This window comes from Naegleria gruberi, assembly GCF_000004985.1.
Source record: "Naegleria gruberi genomic scaffold NAEGRscaffold_73, whole genome shotgun sequence".
NCBI classification, from domain to species: Eukaryota; Heterolobosea; class Eutetramitea; order Acrasida; family Naegleriidae; genus Naegleria; species Naegleria gruberi.
In genome coordinates, this window is record NW_003163254.1 from 180,151 (window position 1) to 207,556 (window position 27,406).

Sequence of the window (27,406 nt, forward strand, 5' to 3'; positions counted from 1 at the left end):
TTAACTCTTGAATGAATATGAATAAATTAGTCTTAGGATTCAGAAAATTGTTTCGTTAGTAAAATGTCAAAATTGTTTGTTTTTGAGGAGTAGGTAACAATTAAATTACTTCTTTTTGGCCTTCTTTTCTTTCTTTTTATAAATTGCTAACAGTTTCTCAAACTCCTTATCATACTTGATATCAAATCCATGAGCTGTATTCACAAAAGTTTGTTCAATCTTTTCCTGTTCTTCATCTGAAAATTTAATCTCAGAATCGCTAAAATCCAACTGTCCCACCAACTCCATTTTCACACTCTCAATCTTGTTTAAATTATGTGGACACAATTCAAAATAAAGTTTCCATTCGAATGTGTACAATTTTCTAATCATATCAGGCATGGAAGGTTTATACAGGGAACTAGTTGATGAAGAAAATTGTTTACTCTTTGAAGCCATTTGAGAAGTTGGAATGGAAGGTAAACTTGCAGAATGAGGAGTAAAATCAAAGAATTGACCAGTCACTCTTTCCTTTCTTCTATGGCAAACAGTTACTTTTCCATTCGAAGGATCGATTATTATATCAATAAACCAAAATCCAGAATCTTTTATCATCATATTAATATATAAATTGAATTTTTGATTATATTTACCTTTGTACCTAAATAATTGTCCCAATTGTCTTTTAAGGGCAATTACACCAGGTGCTATTATAGACTGATTGCAAAATTTTAAAATAGTTAGTACAGGTGATGCTTCTCCAAAATAATTAATTAGAAATGTTTCCAATGTTTGATAATTACTAAAATTGACATTATTTTCTAATAATCGACAAGTAAATGATTGAATATTATTACCATTGACAAGACATGATTCAGAAAGATGCGGATCATTCATAGATTGTATCTAAATATAATTCATTTAATCAATTATATGAAATCAATATATTTACCTCACTGTACAATATTGAAAGTATTGAATGAATAACTTTGGTCAATTTGTTTTCACATTCAAAATCTTCTTCTTGAATATTAGAGTTGGGTATTGGATTCTTGGTATTTGGTTCTAAAACAGTTATCTTGTTACATAATCTTATCAAATCTTTAGCTACAGGTAGATCAATGACTTTCCTATCATACAATGACACAAACAAATTATTTTAAAAACTTACTGTTGTGATATTCTTCTCACAGAATCGGCTGTTTCTACAAAATCCAACAAATAAATTGGTGGTGATGTTGGTGAATTTTTAATGTCCTTTGCGTGTTTTGATCCCATTCTTATTTTTATTCGAAACTAATTTTACTAAACATAGAGTCAAAATACAACTTCCAATGATTGTTTTCTTCTTCCTGCCGATGATGATGATGCTGCTGGTGGAATATTCTTTGAAAAAAAAAAGAGTAATGAGTATCAAAGTTTGCCGTTTTTTTTTAGTTTTTGAAAATAATTGTTCTGAAAAGGCAGCATTTCTTCTTGAAAGGTCGAATGGCATACAAATTTAGAGAAAAACGTACGAAACAACTTTTTGTAAATGTGCACTGCAGTGATGATTCGATTCGATGGCTCAATATTTATCTCATTCAAACAAATCATATTAGACTATTAGATATCATCATATAGAAGTCAACTGAAAATGAAAAAATGTAGTAACAAATACAATCATACGAAGAAAATGAAAACGTTTGTGTATTATGATAAACAGATGGATCATGTGGATGATGAAAGTTCAGTATATCCACACAATCTAGCCATACAGTTAGAAGGCCTTCCCTTTGATTTTCAATGAAAAAACGCGGGTTTTCCTTAAATTAAAATTGGAACAGCTTCAATTAAGGAAACCGTAGTGAACAGATGAAATTCATGTAGACACTGTGAAGGAAAATGATCCATGAAAATAAGAACTTGCTCCTTTATATTAAGTTACTGCACGAATCAGAGGAAATGAAAAATTATTCTTTATTTCGAAAGGACATGATTCTTTTTTCACAAATCGGTGACAATTCGTTATTAGAACAAGTCCCTTTTGGGTTTCCCTAATATTCCTTCTTTTTACTTACTGGGTATCACCAATTAATTGAATTTAAATCATTTAATTCTTATCAGCTCGAGTTAGTATTGGATTGCTGACAATTCAAGTCTCAGACATGTCTCATTGAATGAAGCAACGTTATTTTTCTAACGTCTTCTAAGCAATCGTACCAGAAAGCCTTGATCATCAAAATTTGGTATCGAGAGCTCTTCAGACACAACACACGACAAGATTTAACATCGAGTTATGTTGTTGTGCTGTTTGCTTTCGACATCAACAATGTGTCTTCTCGTGTTGCTGTTGCTTGGTTCTTCATCAAATTACCAACTCCTTTTTCTCTTCTATTTTTAACGAGAAAAAAGGAACGCAACAAGTTGGCACCACACAAAGTTGAAAAAAAACCACAACGATTTTTCTCTGAGAAGATTTTACTTTGCTTCCAATACCGACAGCACAAAGACGACAATTATTGGGAGCACATTACACAAATAACAACAACACCACTTACATTCTGAACAATAGTGTTTTTTTGTCAAAAGCAACTATTTTATACTATTTAGCAAGAGAAATAGGTGTTCCATATAACCTTTATATTTTGGAGTAACATACATATATTCATAATTAATAGATAAAACACATCAAGGAATCATGTACACCACAATGATACCACAATCACAAACCACATCGTCATCACCATATAATGGGCATTCTCCTTCCTATTATTCTGATCAAAATAGTGGAAATTCGTCTAGTACATCAATTTCCTCCCCTTCCATGTACTCTTATTCATCTTCATCTAATACCTCTCCAACTTCGATAACACACTACCCAATGCAGCAAACAATGCAAAATAATGGAATGGTTTCTAATATTATGGATTTTTATATTCATGATGTAAACTTCTCCTTGCATACTAAAGCATCACCTGAATGCGAAATTCAATTGTACAGATTAACCAACCCAATGGATGCTCAAATTACTTTTGTCAACACTCACCCACAGTCAACACCTCCTCCACATCTCTCAACTGTTGTATATGCTTTACAAATCCAATTAGAAAAGTTCATGTCTCAAACAAATCAATGGGTACCTTGTACTAACGATACTCCTTCTTCAAACTTGTTTAAAGACTATGAAGCTAATGTTCTGTATAACCAAACTAATAATCAATCAATTACACAATTAATTCAAACAGATGGAAAGTCACTTTATATACAGTTACCACTTCAATTAGGACTTTTCAGTAACCAATATACTTCTATGACTTTCCGTTCCAAGTTAAATACAAGCAAGGAAAAACAAGGTTTTAAAAGAGGTGAAGTGGCAATCTTTAGAGTTGTTTTCACTCTTCTTAAACAACAACAACAATTGCATACCTATTTCCAAAATAAGTATGATTCTGTGCCGTTTGGAATAATTAACCATGGTAAAAACAGTACAGCTGTGGGAATGTATAAAAACATTAAACTGAGCTCTATCCCTGGTACTGTTGAGTATAACATGCTCATCAAGCAACAACAACAACAAACTTACACACCTCAAATGCACAGTCCAAACAGCAGTATTTATACTACTCCGAACACAAGTGTTGGAACCAGTGATTATTCAAACAATTCTCCATATGGAGGAAATCAATATAGTGGATATAATGGCCAATCTATGGGTCTGGATGTAATTGATGAAAGTAGACAAATACAGGAAATGTTGGACATTCTGAATCAAGAAGAAGAAATGGCAAGACAATATTACAACTCCAATTCTTCAAATGATAGTGGATCTGGAGATGATATGATGTACATGACTGACGACGAGGACATGTTCAGAGAAATTAACTCTATGGAAGATTACTTCTCTCAAAGTCAAGAAACAAACACAAGTCCTGGACAATCCGATCAAAATTATGAAGATATCAAATGGGAAGATGACCCTAATGAAGATTTCCATGGCTTTACAACTCAATCAGATTCAGCCAATGTATTCTTATGTGATGATGAATGTGATGGAATGGACTCTTACTATGCTGACTATTCTGCTCCATCAACGCAACCCCAAAGCGCAACTTTGTCTTCTGCTTATAGCACCCTTTTCAAAAGCTCAGTTGTTCCACAACCATTGGCTAGTAGTGCTGGTAGAAGTGTTGAAAGAAGAAGTCTTTCTAAACAAATGGATTCATTTGCACCTCCTCCTCCAGTTATGAGAAGTAAGGAATCTTCATTGTATTCATTGCCTCCACCATCATCAGAATCAAGAAGTAGATCCTCCCTTGGTAATACTATTCAAGCATCAATTACTCCATCTATTAATCAATACGAAACATGGAGCAGTCCTATTGTTTCAGATTCTCGCCAAGAACTCGTTCGTTCTGTTGCTTCTCAACCTTCTCAACCTCCAAGAATGACCTTTGGAGCTCACTATATAAGATCTGATGTTGCAGCAGAGCTCAAACAACCTGTAGAAGAAAAGAAAAAGAAGAAGCTTTCACTTGGAAAACTTTTCAAGAAGAAGGATGAAAAAGCTCCAAAAGAAAAAGAAAATGAAGAAAAGGCCAAAAACCCACTGTCCAATCAATCTCATGCATCATTCTTTGCAAACTTTAAACCAAGCACTATGGTTACACTTAATACAAATCAGTTACCTGAAAATGTGAGACAAGTCTCTAAAGTTACTCAAGCACAACAAAAACCAACAGAAGATTCTACAAGTACAGCCGAAGACGAACTTGCTGAAACACTTTCCAAATTGAATATCAATAACACTGCCCTCACCACTAAATTTGATCCAAAGAAGATTACTTTCACTCTTGAAAAGAAAGGAAGCAAGGAAGTTTATGACTTGACCAACCCTTCCAAAGAGAAGAAGTCCATTCCATCATTCAATCCAGGAGATGTTATTCAATTTTCAGTTAAGAATAATAATGAGAAAGAATTTATCGAAAAGACAAACCTGATTGTGGGTACAACTATTCCAAGAAGGTCGATTGTCACATTCTCTGACAAGTCAACTGGCTTTACTCAAATGAAAGAAACTGTTGCCACAAGTCAAATAGTACAAATTCCAAATATAAGAGTAACTAATCCAACATGCAAGAAGAAGGCAAAGATTGTCACAATTGTATTATTTGTTAAATTTATCGAGTCCGGAAAAGAAAGAATTTTCACAACCAAGAGAAGAATAATGGTTGTTAATAAATAATTTTCACCTTATTGATTTAACCATGCGTTATGTAAAACGCAATCAAACGAAATTCTACTTTGCCATGTTTAAGCTATTATTATTATACTAAGGATATATTCTAGGATTTAATGAGATCCCGTGTAGTCCAATGGCTAGGATACCTGGCTTTCACCCAGGAGGTCCGGGTTCAATTCCCGGCATGGGAGGATGATTTTACTTTGGAACATTATTATCATAAATGTTTATTTCTCTCGTTATTAAAGGTAATTAGAGAAAATTTGTCATTTATTTTACAAGGATGGTTTGATGATTGGCTTTGATGGCTTCTTGCATGTCTTTCTCTTGATACAAATCTTCTTCTTAATTGACTTGCAACACTTCTTCTTTCCACCAACTAATTTGAATTTCTTACAAATCTTCTTTCCCTTTGAACGTTTCAAACACTTCTTATAATACTTCTTCTTGATACATCTTGGAGGAATGACAATTGACTTGGCACAATACTTCTTCTTATTATATTTAACACATTTAGAAAGAGTCTTCTTGTGCTTACAGAACTTGATGGTCTTATGTTTGGCACAGAAGTATTTCTTCTTAATGAGACAACATTTCTTGACTGATTTTCTCTCCTTACAGTATTTAACCTTCTTATACTTGGCACATTTCTTTGCCCATGAAACAATCTTACACTTTTTAACATATCTACATTTGGCAACCTTCTTATTGTAGGAATCAACAGTGTACTTGTCACAAATCTTCTTCTTTTCACACTTCTTGATTGGAACCTTCTTGAATTTCTTACAGACCTTCTTATATCCATTCTTGAAACACTTGTTGATAATCTTATATTTGGCACAGAATTTCTTGAAACCCTTCTTAACACAAATCTTCTTAGTTCCATAAGAATCACAAACTTTCCAGTACTTCTTCTTGGCACAACCAACAATCTTATATGCATGCAAGACACACTTCTTTGTTGGCTTGCTATACTTGTCACATTTGGAATATTTCTTATGTTTGAGACATTTACCAGCCCCTACAATTGCATATTGATCACAGACCTTCTTTTGACCAACAAGTTTGTGTTTCAAACACTTCTTAATCCACTTGTGCTTTAAGCATTTTCTCTTACAATGCTTTGGCTTGTGATACTTGTCAACAACAACAACTGGAGGTTTAGTTTGATAGCTGTCACTTGCTTGAACTGAGAGGACTGCAAGTAAAAGTAGAAGTGCAATTGAAAAGATTAGATTTGCTTTCATTTTTTGTTGGATAGGATAGTTCAACCATGGTGCTAATTTAAACCATTTCGAATAATTTTTCATTTGGAACAAGCTTTAAAAAGTTGGTTGTAAGGTTCCAAATTTGGAAAGAAAATTGATTTCCCTAACCAAACCTTCAATGATTCAACTATCAACTCATCATTCCAAAAGTATTCTTATTATCAACAGATATGTTGAATGATTTACAACCTGAACAATTTCAAGCACCTGTGAAAGACATTGCTAATGTACAAGATGGTTTTATTACAATATGACATATAAATATGTTAATGGTGTGTCTACAATAATCAAATTGGTTAAACAATACTGTTCTTTAATTGAATGTCTCTAGAGAAGGAATACTTTTTGAATTCAGAAGTTTCTTTCAATCGTTCAAAAGTATCATTAAGATTTAACATTAACTCAGTTGTTACAATATTTCTAATGAGGGACAATTTGACTGGTTGTTGATTTTCATAGATAGATACAAGTTCCTTCTTTGCTGGCGATGGAAGATTGACTTCATATTTTGAAAGAGATTGAAAGTAAGTTTCAAATAAATGTTTGAAAGTTTCCACTGTCACTAATACATCATCCTTCTCTTTCAGATTTTCTAATTCTTCATATAAGAGTGCATTTTCTAGTGAAAATTCCTTAGCGCAATACATTTTAAACAATTCCTTAAAAGTGTCATCTTTCATTAATTCTTCCAATCTAGATTCTTGTTTAATATTATCTGAAACTGCGTTTCTCCTCTTTAAAATAAATCTTCTCCATTCCAATACAATTGCTGTTCCTCCCCCAAGACCGTATGTACATAAGCATGCGAGAGATGACAACACAGAGGTCACAACTTCCTCATAATCATACGTGAATTGAGAACAAATTGCAATCACAATGGTAATTAACATGATACACAAGAAATAAATCAAATCAATTCTCAACCCAAATGGATCTTCAAAGGAAAGAAAATTCAACAGACCCTTATCCTTAATCTTTTTCCAGTTTAAGGCAATATCAATTAGAATTATCAAGGAACCAATATTGTTCCTAATAAAATTTGAACAGCATACATTATATTCAATTCGGCTTGTAAGGAGTATTGTTTTTGATCAACTATATAAGGAATGCAAATAATCATCCAAATACAGGCATAGGTAAATCCACTCACAAATGAACCAATGATACCAAACCAACTGGATACCAGAAACTTGTGAATCTTGATAGTAGTTTCGCTCTTTGCCTTTGAAAGAAATAGATAAAGATATCTGAGGTAGGAAAATCTTATTAGGGAAAATCCATAAATTCCAACAATGGCAGATAAAAAGCAAATACTCAATACATAATTGACAGATCGACATGAAAGGGTATATGATGTAAAGCTAATATTAAATACAATTATCAAAATAGGTAATGCATAAGGAGCTGTCAATCTTCTTTTCACAGATTTGGTTTTACAAACTGTCAACAAGGCCAAATAGAATAGAAAACCAATAATGACAGTAGCCCAAATAACAGACTCATACACAATCTCTGCGTTTCTATCAACTTCATTAGAACAAACATTGTACTCGTCACTGAATTTTTCATAACAATACATTTCATTAATGGTCATGAATGAAGTTGACTGATTGTAATAATACTGAGATTGTAATTCATAATCTAAAACGTATTTTTCACTAGAAAATGGATAAAAGAGTGCATTGTGTTTTCTAACTAGTGGAATGTCATTGAATTGATTCAGATAATAGGTAAGAAACTCCTTTTGATATCCTGAAATGTTACCGAAACCATTTTGATAAAACATGTAACCAATATTTCTCTTGATTTCAAAATATTTCATTGTTGTATTGGTACCAATGAAATACTCATTCATTCTCTTGTAGAGCGAATCAAGATGATTTTCAATTATTGTTTAATTTAAATTAGTTTCATTATAATAAACTGAAACTGAAATAGGTACTTGAAATTCAGAAAGAAAAGAAAAGTCACTCCACTCATACAATCCATTCCATTCCCTTTTCCTTGGAAGACTTTGTACGAAACTACGTAGAAAATCTTCACTGCTCATCACAAACACATCATACAAGTCAATTGGATTTCCAAAAATACAATCAATATATAAATAATTAAAAGTCTGTACACTTTCAGGAATAATCTTTGATTGGTTACCATTCTTATTGTACATTTCTAATTGACTTTTGAAAACTGTTTCTGTCAAGACCAAATCACTAACAAGTATTTCACTTTCGTCTTGATTATACACATTTTCAGCAGGAGAGTATGGATGAATAATCACAATTCGTTTACCATGCAAATCTAGTGGTGAGGATAATGACATCTTTGGTGAGAAGGAAAAGACTGTCAAGTAATTTAATGATGAAATAATGGACGGATGGAGAGATTGTTTAATCATGGATTGTTTGATTTGAAGGAGAGAATGTTCTTGAAGTTGTGGGTGTTGTTGTGAGAAAGATCTATCTGTGTTAATGAGTGCTAGGAATGAAAGGATCAATAGGAAATGAACAAGAGTTCGTGTCATTTTTTTTTGACTATTCAGGTGGAATTTACCCGTGATTGTTGATATTTGTTTCAATTAGTAGAGCTGCTGTTTGCCATCGTCTAATTAGAAATTTGAACTACTACCTTAACAACTGTTGTTACATAAATTCTATTATATAATACATATTCTATTACTATAAATCAACATTAAAACATGAGAAAGGTTGCCAACACAAAGGTGCAATGGTTTAGTTACGAATTAAGGATACAATACTAGTGAATGAGAAGCGTCGATGGTTTAGTGGTAGAATACGGCGTTGCCATCGCCGTGACCCGGGTCAATTCCCGGTCGACGCATTCAAAGATAACAATTTTTACTTTCTACATACAATATTATAATATTGTATATAATATTGGACCAAAGCCTTAATATCATTTGTATCATTCATAAGCATTAGTTATTGCAATTCTTGATAAATATTCAATCCCTTTTTCTCCAATATTAATAAATTAGATCAAAGATTGGAAATTTCCTTTTATCCTTTCTTCTGACACATTTCTATTCAACGTTAAACATTCAGTTGTCGCAAATTTTGACAAATAGATCGACTTCCTACATCTTGAACCTATGCTGAAATCAAGTTTAGTTTCGTTAAAGTTGAAGTTTTTATTTGAAATTAAATTAGCTCCTTCACTTCCCAATTTTACATGTTTCATTTCATTTTGGAACTATATCTTAATAAATCAAAATTGAGATCAATCTTAAAAGGTTAATCTTTTCAGTTTCGAACACTTTGAAAGGTGTTTAACAGTTTCATCTCCTACCACTCCATTAATTCCCTCTATCAATGCTAAACCTGAAAGTAATTCATTTTTTCTTTTCTTCATGGAACTTTGATTGTTGTTGAAAACGTTGTAAGGCGGTCTTGACCGAGTGGTTAAGGTGATTGACTAGAAATCAATTGGGGAGACCCGCACAGGTTCGAGTCCTGTAGATCGCGATTGTTTTTATTAAGGTATCACATGTTAAAGTGTGATATTATTTTGATTAATAAACATATTGTTATTGGGAAGATCCCCCTTAGCTCAGTCGGTAGAGCGTCAGACTGTTAATCTGCAGGTCGGTGGTTCGAGCCCACCAGGGGGAGATTAAGTTTTGCTTTGACCTTTTGGTAAATTGAGAGGGTGTTTTACACTATGTTATTGTTAACTAATAATTCTGCCTAATAGAGGTTGTTTGCTAACTGTTTATTTCAATTGCAATATCTCTTCTTGCTGGCTTGAATTTGTTCAACATATTTAGGACTCCAGAAAAGGCAAACATTATTGAAATGAACGACTTCGATGAAAAGTGGAGTCTAAATTGTTTCCTAAAAACATGATTGGCTTTGAGTTGTTTAGGTTGACTAGTAATAAAATCATCATTTGGAACTTGTTGCGCATTTGCTTAATACCCAAGTGTAGGAGACTTGACATAAACCTCTAGAATCCTCAACCCATCTATACTTTCCTTTCTGTATTTAATTTTGTTTTTTCATCATTGTTGTTTTAATATGTTTACCAAATTCTTCTTGTTCCATAGCTTTCAGATTTTTTCGATTTATGATTCCCAGAGTGTTTTAACAAATCCTCTCTTTTCTGATTGAATAATGAATAGTTACCATGAATTTATTCAACCGAAACCTCCAGTCTCGATATCAGCATTAAAGTTGAAAATTTTAATGGTAGCAATGCTCCAAGCAAAAGCTTTCCGATCAATAAATCCATTTAGTAACAAGTAAAACCACTGGAAGATTCCTCCCAATTCATCTACCTACGCCTTCTCAAATTCTGAACCTTGTTCTTTAGAATTACTCCTCCAAAATATGAACCAACTACCAAGATCCATCATAAACTGATTCAAATATAATGAACATATCACATCATGTAGACTTTAAACGACATGCCATAGATACATCACCACAACAAAAACATGTTCTCCTCCAATAATTCCTTATCGTTCCAACAAGTGTGTTTAAATTCAAGAGCATTGAATTTAAAAAGTAATAACTATGGTCCACTCAGAATGTCTCTTGATGAGTATCCAATTTTCTTACATAGAGAAGGCAGAAACAATAACAATTAATTCCTCTATCACATCCGTAATAAACTTCATCATACAAACATGAAAGAGGATGTTCCAAGATAATCATACAGGGTACTACAGAAAGAATGATGAAGATTTGTTTACCAAGTCACAGAAAGGAGGAAACAAGAAGAAGGAATACAAATGGAGGTTAAGAATACTTCCCTAAACTGTTCATAACAGTAATTATTATTATACTATTCAACATGTTGTTTTAAATTAGTTAGCGATCAACCTATCGATGCTGGTAATGGCTAAAGAATACGATGAAGCATTTTTAATTTTTACTGTTCAAAAATTAGATTGTAAACAACGAGCACATAATGGTAAACCAAGTTTTAAAAATTTTGTTGAAAAAAAAATCCATTAATCCATATTCACAATGCCAAAGGAAACCGTTGACAGAAAACTCAAGAAGGACAATCCAATGAGAAAGGTCCAAATCCAAAAGCTTTGCTTGAATATTTCCCCTGGTGAAGGTGGTGATAGATTGCAAAAGGCTGCTAGAGTCTTGCAAGATTTGACTGGTCAAGCTCCAGTTTTCCACAAGGCCCGTTTGACTATCCGTTCTTTCGGTATTAGAAGAAACGAAAAGATTGCCTGTTCCGTCACTGTTAGAGGTGAAAAGGCCTACGAATTGTTGGAAAGAGCTTTGAGAGTTAAGGATTTCGAATTGAGACAACGTAACTTCTCTGATGCTGGTAACTTCGGTTTTGGTATCCAAGAACACATCGATCTTGGCTTGAAGTACGATCCTAACATTGGTATCTTCGGTATGGACATCTTCGTCGTTTTGGGTCGTCCAGGTTTGAGAGTCTCCAAGAAGAAGAGAGCTCCAGGTAAAATTGGTGTTCAACACTTGTTGAGCGAAAAGGATGCCAAGCAATGGTTCGTTGATAACTTCAAGGGTACCATCTTGAACTAAATTAAAAAATAAATCAAAACATAAAATTTCATAAATTGCATTTAAAAAACAATAATACAACAATATTCATCAACGAAGATCACCAACAAATACTCAACTAATTTTTGTTAACTCTGATTAAAGAAGGTTGTCATCAAAATGTCTTCTTCAAGATTAAAAAATGTCAAACAACAACTCCTTTGATGTCATTCGTTTTCGCTCCTTGCTCAAAAAATATGCTAAACCACAAAGTGAAGAAATTGAAACAAGTCAAGTTGTTGATTTATTAAAAGAATTTGATAAGAAAAGATTTGGAACATTAACAATCAAAGATGTACAATCACAAATTGATATTGATAAATATGGATCTGTTTGTTTTTCATCAGTGGAAAACTTTGCTTGTCATCACACTTTAAACGATCGTTCAACATTTGTGACAGATACCATTTCATTATTCTACAATAATTATTCCTCGGATAAAGGTAAAAGATTAGATAACAAATCCGATAGATTAATTGAAGAAAATGATATGATCAAATTAATAATTCAAATGTCAGACAATTCTCTTTCCACTGAAGATGCTTCTCGAATGATAAAGGAATTACAATCAAATCAATTGTACAGTGTAAAGAAATTAGCTGAAAAGCTTTTATAATTTATTGATGATAAATTTCATTCAATTGATTACATTATTTAATAATAATAATAATATTCAATCTATTATTTGATTATAAATATTGAGGAGAATGACAGCCACTTCCATTCATTCACTCACTCTCCAACATGAACCCATTAGGAGGAACAGTCCACACAACCATGTCTCAATTTGTATTTGGATCGAATTTTAAATGTAACGGTCATATTTTTAAACAAACATCCTCAGTTCGAAAAATTACACGAAGTCAAGTCCGCACAAGCATCAAAGAAATGGCAATTTTCAATCGAACAACAAATTCAAAAAAAAGAGTACAACATATTGTTGCAATTTTCAAAATTTCAATCAATTGAAAACAGCTACATTTAAATTCACTCCATTATGAATAACCTTCTCAAAAGTATCCGAAGTCAAATCCATCAACATTTTACCTCCTCCAATAATAATAATAATACAGCTACTACTTCATTACTTGGTAGTTATATGTTGAGTAGGAAAAGCTGCACAACCAAACAATGGAATGTTTTTGTGATTGCCTGTGATGGAAATATCGGAGTTGGTAAAAGTACACTCTGCAAGGTGATGCAACAATATATTCATAAAGAGTTTAGTAGTAGTATACTGTTGTGTCATATTGAAGAGGATGTTGAGAAGAATATTGAACTCTTTAAAAAGTACTTGTCCAATCAGAGAGAATATGGTCTTGAATTTCAGAAATGGATTATTAAAGATAAGATTCAACAATTCTTAGATAAGGTTTCAATATGGGAAGATGAAAATGTTGAGCAGGATAAGATTGTTGTCATTATGGATAGATCATTGTTGGCAGATCGTTTTGTCTTTTTCAGAAATTTATTAGAAAAGAAACTAATGAGTCAAGAACAATTACAAGATTATGAACAAACATTTGAGAAAATGTCTAGAGAATATCCAGTTAACTTGTTTTATCCAGATTTTCACATCATTTTAGAAGCTTCAATTGATGTTGCTATGGAAAGAATTAATAGAAGAAATAGAGTTGGTGAAAGTTCAGTTTACAATAAGAATTACTTACAAATGATTGAAGATTTCCATCTTGACATGTATAAAACCTTACCAGTGAGAGAAGGAGCAATTGTATATAGACATGATAACAGTATTAATCAAAGTATTACAAATATTGAACAATTTCTTACAGAATCACCACACAATAGATTTGTGTAATTATTAGTCAAACCTAATTTTGTAAATATTTCAACAACCATATTAAACAACCTAATTTATTTAAAGCTTGAAGAATTTAGAATATTTGCCCATATTTAAGAGACCATTGTTTGCTTCAACAGTTGGATGTACAAGGAATGCAATTGAATTTTCAGCTTTGAGCACAACATTAACTTCTGGACAACACTTCTTAACTGTTTCAATAGTTTCTTGGAATACCTCTTCAACATTCTTAAAGTTAACAAATGAATAGCTTACTCTCTTGTCATTAGTTAATTGAATGCATTGTCTATTACTCATATTCCTCTTTCCAACCTTGGAGATCTTTACAAGTTGAGAGTATGGAAGTATCATCTTTAAACATGAACCACTATTAACAGTTGTAGTGAAACATAGACAATCTGTGAAAATGTAAAATTCACCAATCAACTTGGTATCATAATCAGTACAACTGTACTTGTTGAATAATCTTGTTTCTGGTTTGAGATTAAATGTCTTTCTAACAACATCAGAGACAGGATATCCCTTCTTTGAGATAACCTTTTGTTGAGATGCAATATCAGAATCCTTATCATCCTCCTTTGTAGTGTTAATAAATAAGAGCTTGTTAACAAGTGATGAATCTTTTGCTTTGAATTCACTTGCATTCTTCAAGATGAATGTTTGAATAACTTCAAATGCCTTCTCTCTATCTTTGAAACATGAAAATTGGAATTCCTTCTCAGATTTGGAAACAGTAATTGAATTATCGAGTGCTCCTGCACCAAATGTAGATCTGAATACACTCTTAATTTTACCTATAGAAATCTTGATATAATCAATTTGAGTGTTATATTGAGGTTCTGATGTGAAAAAGTTAGCAGTTCCTCTAATTGCAGTCATTGGATTCAAGTAATGTAGCATTGAATATTCCTTGTTTGTTGCTTCAATTGTAACATCAAGTTTAAATAACTTGATAAGGGATGATATTGGAATCCAACTGATACAAATATCAGGTGAACTCAAAATACAAATAAATCCGTCATTTCCTTTGTACATGCATCTGAAGAAATCAGTGATAACTAATTTAATTTCTTCGTCAGCTCCAGTAATCTTTGTTGGGAACTTTAAAAAGTTCATGAATTCTTCGCCAAGTTGACCTGCAAGCCCTTTTCTACATGATCTTACAAAAGCATCCAATCTAAAAACAATATCTTTCAAATAATCAGAGCTTTCCATTTCAAAGAATTCGGATTCAATCATCTTGGCTTCATTTTCCACCATTTCTGTAATATTCTTCTTTTCAAGTTCAAGGATGGCTTTTTGATGAAGGAGAGATTCAATTTCCTTTCTCAAATCCTTTGCTTTAGATCTTGTTTGTTTTCTTTCATTTGTAATTACTCTCATAGATTTAACATGTTTGTATTTCTTTTTCAATCCATCAATTTCCTTTCTCAAATTATCCAAAGATTGTTTGGATTGTTGATAATTATCTTTAGCAGTTTTAAGTGCTTTTTGGAACATGTCAAAATCACTATTAATTAAAGCTTGATTACCTTCAAACAATGACATTTCTGAAGTAACAAACTTGTTAGCATCAGGGTCATTCATTCTCTTATTTCTTGTTTCAATGGCTCTTCTGTGCAGAATAGCAAATATATAATTACTTGTTACAATAATCTTACTCTTAACTTCTTCTGCATCAGCAATTTGATCTTTCAAATCATGAATTTCTTCTTCTTTATCTTTTCTAGCTAAATCCTTATTCATTGTTTCTATGAGATTGGCAACATCTTCAATTTGGATTGATTTTTCATTGTATTCATCAATTAGCCTCTTTGTAGATGTCAAACTCAATTGGAATAATTCAGAAATAAAATCAAAATGTTCCTTAATGTACTTTACATCAAGACCAGATCCATTTGCATTGAAATAATCCATGAAAGATTCAAATGTTGTTTTGAATTTTTCAATTTGAGATCTTGTTAGAGTTGGTCTATCAGCAGGAGGAATAGCACATTCCTTCAACTCATCAATTAACATGTTAAAGATATTTCTAAGAACAACCTCAAATACCCTATCATTGAGGACACTATAAAGAGTAGCCAATTGATCATCCAAATAATCAAAAAGTGGTGTCATGAGCGAGTTGAGATCAATCTCAGAAACATTTGGTTGTAAATTATTAACTGGTAGTCTATTGGATGATGTAGTTCTTGTAGGAGTTGAAGGATTACTTCTTGTAGGAGTTCCTGGAGAAGAAGGAACAGCACCAGGTTGACTAATCTTTGTAATTGTATCAATTAAACTTTCCTTCATGGTCTTGAAGATTAATTGTGAAAGGTGGTTATTCATCTTTTCTTGGATCATTGACTTTAAAGATGTTAACAATACTTTCATAGTATCGTGCATCATTCTCATACCTTCCAACAGGTCATCCTTCTTCTTTTGTGAATAAGATGAAGTTACGGATGTACTTAAATCAATAGATTGAGATTCATCATCTTCATCCAAGGATCCTAAATCATAATCTTCGATTTGATTGGCAATTTCAGATTGTTGCTTCAGCAATTGTTTGTGAATATCTTCAGAGAGTGATCTCACTTGATTAATAGTTTCTAAAATATTATTCATACATAAACCCATTTTAGAAACAATTTGTTTGTGAACATCCTTTCTAGTTTCTTCATACAAATCTTCTTCCTGTTGTTGTTGTTGAACAGTAGTTTTTCTCTTCAATAACATATCCTTATATTTGGCACTTGTTTTTCTATTGACATATTCTTCTTCAATCTTTTTCATCTTTGTGGTATTATCAATAAATATTTCCAAATTCATAGTCGCATAATTTTCAATAACTGTTGCAATAACGTGTGTATAGGTTACATAGATGAGAGGAAGAGTTTCAAGTGAAGAGTTACCTGTTCCAAACTTGGAATTTGTAGACTCAGCCAAAGTTCTAAAAGAATCCAAAATTGATTCAGAGGCATATTGGGCAGGTGGTTGAATTTCTGATTTTAAGAATTGTAAACTTGTTTCTAAAATAATTAAACTTTGTCTTAATGATGTGAATGTATCAATAACTGATGTAGTATAACTAACATCTTGAGTAATTGGTTTCCATTCACCATAGTCAACTGCCTTCTTACACCATGAAGTTGCACTCTTTTCAAACGTTTCAATCCACTTGTAAACATATGGAATGAAGATATCTTTAAGTGCATATGGTTGAACATTAGCATGGTCAGCTAATAATTGATAAATCTTTTCAATCTTTGATGGTAAATCGAATAAACCTAAAGGAAGTTCTCCTCTATCAGTGTAATATCTAAATTTGCTTGATTTTAACTTGTGTAGTTCAATTTCAATACATGAATAGACTTGATTAGACACAATTTTCATTACACCAACACTTGAAGGGAAAGTAGGTTCGAAATGAGTTTCATATCGTGGTAAATGTTCATTTAAAACTTCAATGAGACATAATAATTGAACTGGATGAAGACCTCCACTCTCATCAGGTTGTAAATTTGGATCTTTCTCTGCTAATTTGTTAATAATTTTACCTCTATAATAATCAAACAAATTAACCATACTATTTTCGATACCTTCCTTTGTTGCAATTGAAAGTGATTTGTAACCATGATTAATACCATCAGGATCTGCCATACATGAGAAGGCATGAATTAAAGTTGAAACCTTAACAGCAAACATGATAATGGTATCCATAGTTTCATTTGCTGATTTCCAGTGATTGTCAATAATGAAACTCAACTCTCTATTAATATTCTTTGCTGCTTGGGCAAAGATTCTCTTCTCAGAGGATGTCAAATAATATCTATCAATAACTGGATCATCATCAAGTAATTTGTCCTTCTTTTTCAATTTTCCTGCAGCAGAAAGATTTCTTGTAATAATGGTTCTTACCAAGTGAAGTAAACACTTGTAAATATTACCAATTTCAGAGTAGGAATGTTTGAATTGTCTTGAGAGTTTTTCCAACAAGACCAAGAATGCAAAGACACCATCTCCATATCCATAAAAGTTAGAAACAGCTTGAATAACTTCGAGAGATTCATCTTTAAGTGTCAACATCTTAGTTTTAACTTTGGTTGATTTATCTTCTTCCTCATCTTCATCATCGCTATCAGCTGCTGAGCTTCTCTTTTCTTCAACAGTAAAAAGTGAATATTGAAGAATACAATCAATAAATTGTTGGATAATAACATGTCTATATCTAACATCTTCATCACCATTATCGTGCCTCTTCTTTACATCATCAAGTGATAAACTGAATTGAGAAAGTGCTTCATCAATATTCTTTGTTTCAGTTTCAATGAAATTGTCATATTCACGATCTGATTCAAAGTGCTTTTTAGCATAGAATGGGTGTTCATCTTCAGAATCAACAAATCTGTGATATCTTGTTGTACATTCTTCTAAAAGTAGATTTTTAACTCCTAGTTTTTTCAATTCTCTCAATTTGTAGTCTTTCAGATCATCTCCAACAAAACAAGCTTCCGCAACAATATTATACAAAATATTGAACTTTTCTGATGGCATACCAATATTAACATCAAAGTACATTACAAAAACAGCTCTAGCAGCAAGATTAAATGCTTCCTCACGTTGGGATTTCAAAATAGTAACAGAAGCTCTTGAAAATCCTGTTAAAACTGCTCTAATATTAGAAAATGGATCTCTCATAATGTTATTTTGTCTATCCATTTCATAGAGCTTTTTGGTAAATTCAACTTGTTCTTTTCTGTTTGAAATTTTGTGAATTTTAACAGATTTTCTATTCTTTCCAGTTGGGATCACAGGGCTGGTTGCTTCATCTTGAGTATTTTTGAGTAAATCTTCAAAATCTTCACCATCCAATAATTCATCAAGACTCAAACTTGGAACATTGACATCTTGATCTGCTTCCTTCTTATTCTTTGTTGAAGGAGTATTAATGGTTCCAATAACATTATCCATAATTTCATGACCTTCCAATTCTTCGAAAGCTGTAGCACTATCAAATGCCATTTCAGACTTGTCTTGAACTTTACCAAGTTTTTTCAAAGTCTTTGAATTCTTCATGATTGGAATTTCATAATTATCAATAATATTGAGAACAGTTCTAAGAATTTGAACAGATAAACCCTGCCTTTCTCTATCATGTTCTAAACCCATAACAGATAAGAAGAGTGACTCGTAGGTATTTCTGAATTTTTCTGCATGTAATTTGGCAGCTGTACAGAAACCGTCAGTATAGTTAGGGAACATTTTGATCATCGTTGCAGATTGAGTCATTGCTTCATCATGTCTTTCAGGGTCTTTATCGAGCATGAGTGATTCAATGTGGTGACGAAGATATCTCTTATTGTTTGGTTCCAATAAGACAGCTTCAGAGAATAATTCTTGTGCCTTTTGAAGATCTTCATAACTGTCATCCTCTTCTTCAATTTCAATCTTTTCTTTCTTTCCACCATAACTAAAGACACTGAGTGCACTAAATATGGATGTGTAGAGACTTTCATCTTCTTCCTTTGAATTTTTAATTTCTTGTTTGATTTCATCTTTTTTACGTTTCAAGAATGCTGTATAATTTTCAAAGAAGATTTGACCTTCTTCATCTTTTTCAGCTGCAGTAATACTCTTTGATTCTCTATCATAAATTTCATCTTTCAATAAGAGTAAGTTATCCATAGCTTCTTCATCGTCAAATGTTAAACTTTCTTCAATAATTTCCTTAGCCTTTTCATAATCACACAATTCCAAATAGATTGTTGCAAGGGTAGCATAAACTTCTTCACTAGTATCATGTAGGAGAGCTTCTTGAGCGTCTTTCAATGCAATTTCTGGTTGAGAAAGTTTAAGTAACACTCTGGCTCTTCTACATAAATATTGGGCACAATCATCGTGTAGGTGAATAGCACTAGAGTAGAGTTCAAGTGCTTGTTCATAATTTCCATTGGCATAACAATCTTCAGCATCTCTTGCTCTCAAATAGGCTTCATTCCATTGGCTTTCAATTCTGATTAATTTTTCCAATCTCAATCTCAAAGTTTGATCATTTGGATACATATCCATACCGTTTTGTAATAAGGTTTTAGCTTCTGAGAAATTTTTGAGTTCTAAATGGATATCAGAATGTAATCTAATAGCAATAATATTCTTTGGATCGAACTTTAAAACCTTGGTGGAATCATCAAGAGCTTTTTTGAACTTTTGTCTCTCGAATAATGCTTTCGATCTTGCCAATAAATATTCAATATTATTTGGACGTAATCTGATGGCCTTATTCAAACAATTAATAGCTACATCAAATTCTTCAGCTTCAATGGCTTCTCTTCCTTCTTCAAATTTCTTCTCTGCATCAAAACTAGCTGTTTGAAGTTTTACATTATGCCAAACATCATTGAGTGGTGTATTGAATGGAGATTGAGCAAGAGCACTATTACACAATTCAATACTTTCTTCAAGATTTCCTGTTTCCATCAATGATTTACACAATAATACATAAAAGTGGGGGAATGTACTTTCTAATTTAACAGCTTGTCTACAATCTTCAATAGATTTTTCAAATTCTTCATTCTCATAATAGCATTCAGCTCTTTCAAAGTATAATGAAGCATAATCTCTATCATCTTGAGTCTTTTCTTCACTATCTTCTATTTTCAATGAGAGAGCTTCAGTAAATTGTCTTATCGCTTCATAAAAGTCATTTTTGGACTTGGATTTCATACCTGCTTTAACAAGGAAATCAAACTTGTCTCTTGTTCGTTTCAAATCTTCTACTTTCTTTGTTAAATCTTCTAACTTTTCAATATGTTCAGATTGAAGATACAAGTGACGTTCATATTCTTCAATTTTTCTCTTCTTTTGTGCTCTATGTTTAAAAGTCATATCTTTAAGATAGTTAGTGGCAATATCGAATTGACGCATTGAGGTATAAGCTCTTGCACCAAGAGAAATAGCTTCATAAATGACGTCTACATTAACTCTATCGACTGTATCTTCCTTCTTTTCATCATCAGTTTCTGCCTTTTTATATCTTTGACCAAGGAAGGAAAGATAGAGACCATCAGTAATTTGTCTCATCACTTCAATAGCCTCCTTAATATGCGATACACAATGAATATATTGTCTGAGTAAATATTTACATCTTGCTTTGGATAAATAAAAATCTGCACTGTGTGGATAAAGATCAATGGCTTCATCCAATAAACTGACTATTTGTTCAATTTGTGCAATGGTCTTTTGGGGAAGTTCTAAACTTGTAATATTAATTTTGTAAAGTGTAAATTTAGGATTTTCAGTGACAATTTCCTTTTCGACATCTTGGAAAATAAACAAGGCTCTTTCATATTTCATTTGGGCAAGTTGTTTCTTCTTATATAAATCCTTAGACTTCATGAATTGACTCTTAATGTTTGAGTTTTCAGGGAACATTCTCATGGCTGCTTCCAGAACTGTAATAGAATGATGGTATCTATTTAAAAACTGTAAAGCAACACCCTGACACAGGTAACCTTCATAACTCTTTGGTGAGATTCTAGAGGCGAGAACGGCAACTTTCAAGGCATTCAAGTGTTTCTTCTTTCCTAACAAAATATCAACCTTATCTGAAAGATAGGAAATATTAGTTGGATCCTTTTCAATAACTTCATTGATAGTGAGTAGGGCGTCTTCATAATTTCCTTGTTGGAATAACTGTTTGGCATAAATTGATAAGTTGGCTGCTTTTTGCATGGTTTCCTTCTTCTTTTCTGCGTCCTTGAGTGCTTGTTTTAATTGATTGAACCCTTCATTAACTGAAACTCCATCCATTTCCAAGAATTCATCAGCAGCATTTACAACCTCACAGTTTTCAACACCTTGTCCAAAAAATTCAATAGCCTTGGTAACCTTTCTTTTGGCCAAATAACATGAACCAATAATATAATAGGCTTTCCAATAGTCGACAGCCATTTCCAAAACTTTCTTTGCATATTTTACGCATTGCTTATAGTCTGTCTTGAGATAAAAAGCATCAGCCAAGGCAATAATGTACTTGACACCAAATGGCTCGAATGAAATAACTTTTTTTAACAAATCAATAGCCTGATCACAATCAGATTGTTCCATATTTACATCAATTTCCTTAAATAAATATTCTTCAAAGAAAAGATCAAGAGTTTGAGATTCTTCTTCTACAATTTCTTCTTGCTCTTTCATTCTAATTTCATCAATCTTATTAATTTTTTCTCTGTAAGATTCTAATAAATCCTTAGCTTTGTCAAACAAACTTTCAACAATCATACTTCTATCCCTCTTTTCAGAGAGGAATCGTTCAAACTTTTCAAGTTTTTCTCTCAGATAAACATCTTGTGGTTTTTCATTTTTGAATGAAAGAATATTTGAAAAACTGAAATTAGCAGCCTTATTGGCCTTTTTGAAAAATTGTTGAATTTGCTCTTCAGCACTGTCAATGGTGGTCAAGCCAGTGTCATATTGCTTCTTTCTTTCAAATGCTGTGGCCTTTACAATATATACAGAGGTCATCCAAGATCCAATTGAAGCGTAATCAATTGTTTTCTTTTCCTTGATATCTATCATATCAAGCATTTCAACATATTTGAGGAATCTATTGGCATCATTGATTGCCTCATTAAAGTTACGTTCTTTAATTCTACACTTTGCTCTGATCTTGTAACTCCTCAATATCAAATTGTTAGGGAATTTACCCTTCATTAATTTTGATTCTTCATCTGAAATTACATCTGTTAACATTAATCTGGCAGAAATATGATCATTGAGTCTGTAAAAAATAATACCCTTCTTGGTTTTAAAATCACTATCATCGTGTCTGAGTTTCAGACCTTCCTCTACATCAATATTAGCCTTGTCCCACATTTTCAATTTCATATAACACTCAGCTCTTGTTCTATATTGTTCTATATTCTTAGGATTCTTTCTAATTTTGATTGTTTCTGCTTCAATCAATTTTACAAGTTGATTCTTCTCTTCTTGTGTTTTATCAACTTTCACATCTTCATACAAATGTTTTTCAGTAGATTTCAATTCATTTTCTGCTTTCACGACAACATCATCTTCTTCACTAATATTCAAATCTCCAACACCAACTTTAAGTAAATCAATAACTTGTTTAACATCAACAGTAGCAATACCAGCTTGAATACCTTGTTTAAAATTACTACCTCCATTTACATAAACACAATCATCACTTGAATCGTAAATCATGATGTGTCCTTTTCTTGCAGTTGGCCAAGAGTCATTAAGTTTAATCATTCTTGGAAGTGGAACAAATGATTCATTTACAAGATCCAAAATATGACAATCTCTTCTATGTGTGTAATCTCTTACACCACCAAATATTAAAATACATCCTCGTCCAATATTTACAGCTGCAGATGAATATCTTTCATCAGGAGGTTGGTCTAAAGTTGTTGCAACAGAACCATAACTTGTTGTGCTACTGTAGGAGTAAAAAGGTGTGAATCGTGCAATTTCTGACCAAGCTGTTTTACCAGAAATTCCCAATTGTTTACCAAAACCTTTCACTTGAGAAACTGTAGCATTTGTAACACCTTTTGTAACATCAACTACTTTTGTAATAATATTCTTATCCTTATCATCATAAATACTTTTTGATGGATCTGTCAAACAATGCCATTTGCTTGTTGTAAAACTAAATGACCAAACATCATTAAAACAAGTTCCACCAATATTTTTAGTATTCAATGCTTCAGTTATTTTACCTATATACATTGCATGAATATTTGAAAATCCAAACATGATAACCATATGATGTTGATTCTTTTCGATTGTTGGCATTTTAATTTCACTCTTATCAATTTCTGATTTCATCATTTCAATATATAATTTCTTAGCTTGGGCTTCAAAAACAAGACTCATATCCATAATAACACCAGAATGTCCATATCTAGCTTCTGGTGCCTTAGTTCTATCAAAAGCAACTTGTGTCCAAATTTTAGTTTCCAAATCCAAACACCAAAAATCTGCCAAAGGCTCAGATCCACTATATCCACCAAATACCCACATACAGTCATTACTTTGAGTTCAAGTATTATAATTATAATCAAAATTAGAAATCAATTATTAAGAGAGAAAAGAAATTATAATAAAGATTCAATAGATAACATACTAAACCATAGCTGTATGCATAGATCTTCCCATTGGACGACTTTGTTTTTCATCAATGTCACACCGAGTCCATTTCCATTCAGTTGTATCCAAAACCCAAACATCATTCAGATAATTACTTCCATTATATCCACCAAATAAAATTACTTGTTCTTCCATAACATATTCCTCTGCTTTTGTTATTGGATTAATTTTCAATACTTCAGTTTCCCACACAGCAGTTGTTTGTCCTTCTCTTGATGAAGGAAATTGTGGTCCACTTGTTGTCAAGTTATTATTGTTTTTTCCTAATCCAAAAAGTCCAAGCATTGAACTCTTCTTTCCCTCGTATGAGTTTCCTTTAGAAACTATTGAATAGGTCCATTCTATCATTAAAATATTTTCAAATAATATAGTATTTAATTTGTTTCATCATAATTCAATTTCCGATATTGTCAATTTTCAAATCTACTTGCTTGACTGAACATACCAATATTATCGTGTTGAGGATTTTCATGTTTTTTAAATTGAACAACATCATTATATTTAGAGTACTTGGATGATCCTCCAAATATATAAAAACTTGATGGTGTTCTTTTTAAACTAAAACATGAATGATTTACTCTTTCTTCAAAAAAGACATGATCATCATATTCAGGCTTTACTTCTCCTGATAATTTCCACTCCATTTTCTATTAAAACTCTCCGAAATATATAATATTCAACTCCAATATTATTGTTCTAATGCCAAACACACAAAGAAGCGAACTGACAAGTGTGGAGAGTGAAAGTGGTAATAAATTAAAAAGTTGTTTTGATGATTTTTTTAATCTTGTTGTTTGATGACAATTATCTAAATGGAAAGGATTTGGAGCAAACAACGATTACTTTTCAATGCAAGTATCGTCATAAATTGTGAGAAGATCTTCCGCTTCTAATGAAGATGACGAACAATTTAATAACAACGAAGTTGAGGCAATTTACAATTTTAGAAAGTCCAACACTATTGCAACATAGAAGAGAATTATTCTAATGAAGGCTACTGTAAATACAAACAAATAATAGAAAATATTATTAAATGATAAATTAGTTATCAGTCATGATTGAAGTTTCTACTATATTACTCATCAAGAGGAATTACAATTCCGATAAAAACAAAGCAAAAAAATGGAACAAGATACATTGCTGGAGGAGGAAATAGATTTTGATCAACAACAAGAAGAACAGCAGCATTATCATGGAGAGGATATCCACTCGGATGAAAATATTTTGAATGAATCTACAAGTAATGATAATCAAGAGGAAATAGTCAATAGTGATGAACAAGGACAAGACGAGGCTTTGTGTAGAATTTGCAAACAGCCTGCAGCTGATGATGACCCTCTTTTCCATCCGTGCAAGGTATGTTTTAAATATATTATATATTAGTATTGATATTGTAGTGTTCCGGAAGTATTAAATACATTCACGAATCATGTTTAAATGAATGGATGAAACACTCTAACAAGGGAAAATATTGTGAAATATGTAAACATCAATTCAAGTTTGAAAAAGTGTATACTACAGATGCACCTATTAAATTGTCACCCTTGCAATTTATTTTAGGCTTACTTTCGGTTGTATTTAGTTATTTAAAATCAATTAGTAGAATTCTTCTTGTAGTATTCATTTGGATAGTTTTAGTACCTTTTATTACCTATCAGTTTTATAGGATTGTGAATATAACCTCATGGAGACAAATACTGTCAATAGTTGAGTTTGAAACTCTATTCGAAGATTTTTCTCTCTTATTATTCATCAGGGATTGTATGTTAGGAGGAACAATTTGTTTATTTGTACTACTTTTAGATTTGATTACTGCTGGAGTTTTAGAATTCATCAAGTCTAATTTGGAGTTGTTAGAAAATTATGTTAATCCTCAACAACAAAATCAAGTGGCAAATAATCAACCACAACCTGTTAATGCTCAAGTAGCTAATAATGCTAATAATAATAACAATGAAGTTTTAACATTGAGGGATTTGCTGAACCAAGAGCAAGAAATGCAAGAAGAGGATGAAAATAATGGGAATGAAAACAATGAAGATCAGGAAGAAGAGGAAGAAGAGGAAGAAGAAGAGAATATTGAGAATGAAAATAATGATAATCAGCCAAACATTATTCAACCTCCTCAACCAATTGTTAATAATCAACCACCAAATAATCCTCCACAACAACAACAACAACCTAGAGAGGAATTGGATTTGGAAGAAATGATTGGTATCAAGGGAAAGATTTCTCATTTGATTGAAACTGTTGCTTTGGTACTTTTCGTCAATTCTCAACACATATTGTTGTTACTCTTCCTTCCTCTACAAATTGGAAGGTTTTTATGCACAACCATTGTTCAAGAATTGGATATTTCGTCAGTAATTTATCAAGTCTTGGCTGAACATAATTTATTGAAGAACACAACTCAAATTATTTCCAATGTTACCCAAACCATGAATGAGGTATTTAATCAAACTATTACCACTAATGGAACCATGGCCAATGAACCTAAGGAATCTGTGGAATTGACTAGTATTATGGTGTTTGCCGAAAAGATAGCACATATTTTGACTGGTTATGCATTTTTGATAGGAATGATTTATACCTATGTAGTCATCAATTATTTGCTACATTATGGTATTTCTAAGAAGTACTTCCCAATAAGTGGATTGGCTAAGAAATTGGTTTATTATACCAAGTATGTGTTGCTCCTTGTCAAGATTGCTGCAATTCTTGCCACCAACTTTATTTTAGTTCCTTTCTTAGTAGGAATGTTACTTGTCTTTTCAACCATTGAATTCTTTAAAAGAAATGAGAAATCAGTTCTTCCTCAAGACTTTACAACAACATCCAATTCTACAAGTTTCTCTATTGCAGACCAAGCTTCAATGATTTATAATAGTACTGCTCCAATAGTCCAGGAATTTACTGAGAAAAATGCTACTGAATTAGTAAGAGGTTTAATTATTGGTACTCATGCTTATTTCCAATCAGTGTCTGTGGAGTGGGTTCTTTCAAGAATGGTTTACATCATGAGTGTATCATTTATTTATTTCGTATTTGGTATCGTTGTAGTAGTAATTGCTAGTAGCTTTATTCAAATGCTTAGATCCTTCCTCTCAAAGAGAGTACTTTGGTTTTTGAGAGATCCAGACGACCAAAATTTCCACTACTTGAAGGAGCTAGTGACTCTTGGAGTTTTCACACATATGCGTAGAATATTCTTCTCCTTTGTGTTTTTATCAATTCTTGTACTTGCATTAGTTCGTACTCCTTTGAAGCTTGCTAGATTTATTCTTCAAGATTATGATATTTTCCCTCTTAGATTGAGCTCTAACTTGAGTGAGTCTACCACAATAATTGAGCTTACAGTGGATGCTTCACTTCCAATAATTACTTTCAATTATATGCAACAAAGATGGCTCAG

General features: G+C 32.2%; 11 protein-coding genes and 4 non-coding genes across 15 annotated transcripts in view; 9 read left to right on the top strand and 6 right to left on the bottom strand.

Moving 5' to 3' along the window:
- Nucleotides 1–105: 105 nt before the first annotated feature.
- Nucleotides 106–1,257, bottom strand: NAEGRDRAFT_74776 (uncharacterized protein; the record flags this gene model as incomplete). The annotated part of the gene is made up of 4 exons (XM_002670272.1): nucleotides 106–584; nucleotides 783–885; nucleotides 968–1,109; nucleotides 1,151–1,257. 4 exons carry the CDS (start codon nucleotides 1,255–1,257, stop codon nucleotides 106–108), a joined length of 831 nt encoding a protein of 276 aa, XP_002670318.1.
- A 1,402-nt stretch (nucleotides 1,258–2,659) lies between these two features.
- NAEGRDRAFT_59742 (uncharacterized protein) lies at nucleotides 2,660–5,217 on the top strand (the record flags this gene model as incomplete). The annotated part of the gene is made up of 1 exon (XM_002670233.1): nucleotides 2,660–5,217. The coding sequence occupies one exon, from the start codon at nucleotides 2,660–2,662 to the stop codon at nucleotides 5,201–5,203; it is 2,544 nt and encodes an 847-aa protein (XP_002670279.1). The 3' UTR covers nucleotides 5,204–5,217.
- Nucleotides 5,218–5,319: 102 nt separating this feature from the next.
- NAEGRDRAFT_t730 lies at nucleotides 5,320–5,391 on the top strand. Its single transcript has one exon. It is a non-coding gene; the product is annotated as a tRNA-Glu (tRNA).
- A 63-nt stretch (nucleotides 5,392–5,454) lies between these two features.
- On the bottom strand, nucleotides 5,455–6,447 carry NAEGRDRAFT_81905 (uncharacterized protein; the record flags this gene model as incomplete). Its single annotated transcript, XM_002670273.1, has 1 exon — nucleotides 5,455–6,447. The coding sequence occupies one exon, from the start codon at nucleotides 6,445–6,447 to the stop codon at nucleotides 5,476–5,478; it is 972 nt and encodes a 323-aa protein (XP_002670319.1). The 3' UTR covers nucleotides 5,455–5,475.
- Nucleotides 6,448–6,764: 317 nt separating this feature from the next.
- NAEGRDRAFT_74779 (uncharacterized protein) lies at nucleotides 6,765–8,290 on the bottom strand (the record flags this gene model as incomplete). Its single annotated transcript, XM_002670274.1, has 2 exons — nucleotides 6,765–7,497; nucleotides 7,521–8,290. 2 exons carry the CDS (start codon nucleotides 8,288–8,290, stop codon nucleotides 6,765–6,767), a joined length of 1,503 nt encoding a protein of 500 aa, XP_002670320.1.
- Nucleotides 8,291–8,362: 72 nt separating this feature from the next.
- Nucleotides 8,363–8,989, bottom strand: NAEGRDRAFT_74780 (uncharacterized protein; the record flags this gene model as incomplete). Its single annotated transcript, XM_002670275.1, has 1 exon — nucleotides 8,363–8,989. The coding sequence occupies one exon, from the start codon at nucleotides 8,987–8,989 to the stop codon at nucleotides 8,363–8,365; it is 627 nt and encodes a 208-aa protein (XP_002670321.1).
- Nucleotides 8,990–9,236: 247 nt separating this feature from the next.
- Nucleotides 9,237–9,306, top strand: NAEGRDRAFT_t731. The gene has a single exon. It is a non-coding gene; the product is annotated as a tRNA-Gly (tRNA).
- A 563-nt stretch (nucleotides 9,307–9,869) lies between these two features.
- NAEGRDRAFT_t732 lies at nucleotides 9,870–9,950 on the top strand. Its single transcript has one exon. It is a non-coding gene; the product is annotated as a tRNA-Ser (tRNA).
- A 74-nt stretch (nucleotides 9,951–10,024) lies between these two features.
- On the top strand, nucleotides 10,025–10,097 carry NAEGRDRAFT_t733. Its single transcript has one exon. It is a non-coding gene; the product is annotated as a tRNA-Asn (tRNA).
- Nucleotides 10,098–11,435: 1,338 nt separating this feature from the next.
- NAEGRDRAFT_81906 (uncharacterized protein) lies at nucleotides 11,436–12,031 on the top strand. Its single transcript, XM_002670234.1, has one exon. It carries the CDS (start codon nucleotides 11,457–11,459, stop codon nucleotides 11,997–11,999), a length of 543 nt encoding a protein of 180 aa, XP_002670280.1. The 5' UTR covers nucleotides 11,436–11,456; the 3' UTR covers nucleotides 12,000–12,031.
- Nucleotides 12,032–12,159: 128 nt separating this feature from the next.
- On the top strand, nucleotides 12,160–12,633 carry NAEGRDRAFT_74782 (uncharacterized protein; the record flags this gene model as incomplete). Its single annotated transcript, XM_002670235.1, has 1 exon — nucleotides 12,160–12,633. One exon carries the CDS (start codon nucleotides 12,160–12,162, stop codon nucleotides 12,631–12,633), a length of 474 nt encoding a protein of 157 aa, XP_002670281.1.
- A 381-nt stretch (nucleotides 12,634–13,014) lies between these two features.
- Nucleotides 13,015–13,836, top strand: NAEGRDRAFT_74783 (uncharacterized protein; the record flags this gene model as incomplete). Its single annotated transcript, XM_002670236.1, has 1 exon — nucleotides 13,015–13,836. The coding sequence occupies one exon, from the start codon at nucleotides 13,015–13,017 to the stop codon at nucleotides 13,834–13,836; it is 822 nt and encodes a 273-aa protein (XP_002670282.1).
- A 44-nt stretch (nucleotides 13,837–13,880) lies between these two features.
- On the bottom strand, nucleotides 13,881–23,868 carry NAEGRDRAFT_59745 (uncharacterized protein; the record flags this gene model as incomplete). The annotated part of the gene is made up of 1 exon (XM_002670276.1): nucleotides 13,881–23,868. The coding sequence occupies one exon, from the start codon at nucleotides 23,866–23,868 to the stop codon at nucleotides 13,897–13,899; it is 9,972 nt and encodes a 3,323-aa protein (XP_002670322.1). The 3' UTR covers nucleotides 13,881–13,896.
- Nucleotides 23,869–23,970: 102 nt separating this feature from the next.
- On the bottom strand, nucleotides 23,971–24,342 carry NAEGRDRAFT_74785 (uncharacterized protein; the record flags this gene model as incomplete). The annotated part of the gene is made up of 1 exon (XM_002670277.1): nucleotides 23,971–24,342. One exon carries the CDS (start codon nucleotides 24,340–24,342, stop codon nucleotides 23,971–23,973), a length of 372 nt encoding a protein of 123 aa, XP_002670323.1.
- Nucleotides 24,343–25,116: 774 nt separating this feature from the next.
- Nucleotides 25,117–27,406, top strand: part of NAEGRDRAFT_74786 (uncharacterized protein) — a gene marked incomplete at both ends in the record, with an annotated part of 3,051 nt that continues 761 nt past the window's right edge. Inside the window, 2 exons of the mRNA XM_002670237.1 lie at nucleotides 25,117–25,350; nucleotides 25,392–27,325. Coding sequence (XP_002670283.1) covers nucleotides 25,117–25,350; nucleotides 25,392–27,325 — 2,168 coding nt within the window. The remainder of the gene's footprint in view (nucleotides 25,351–25,391; nucleotides 27,326–27,406) is intronic.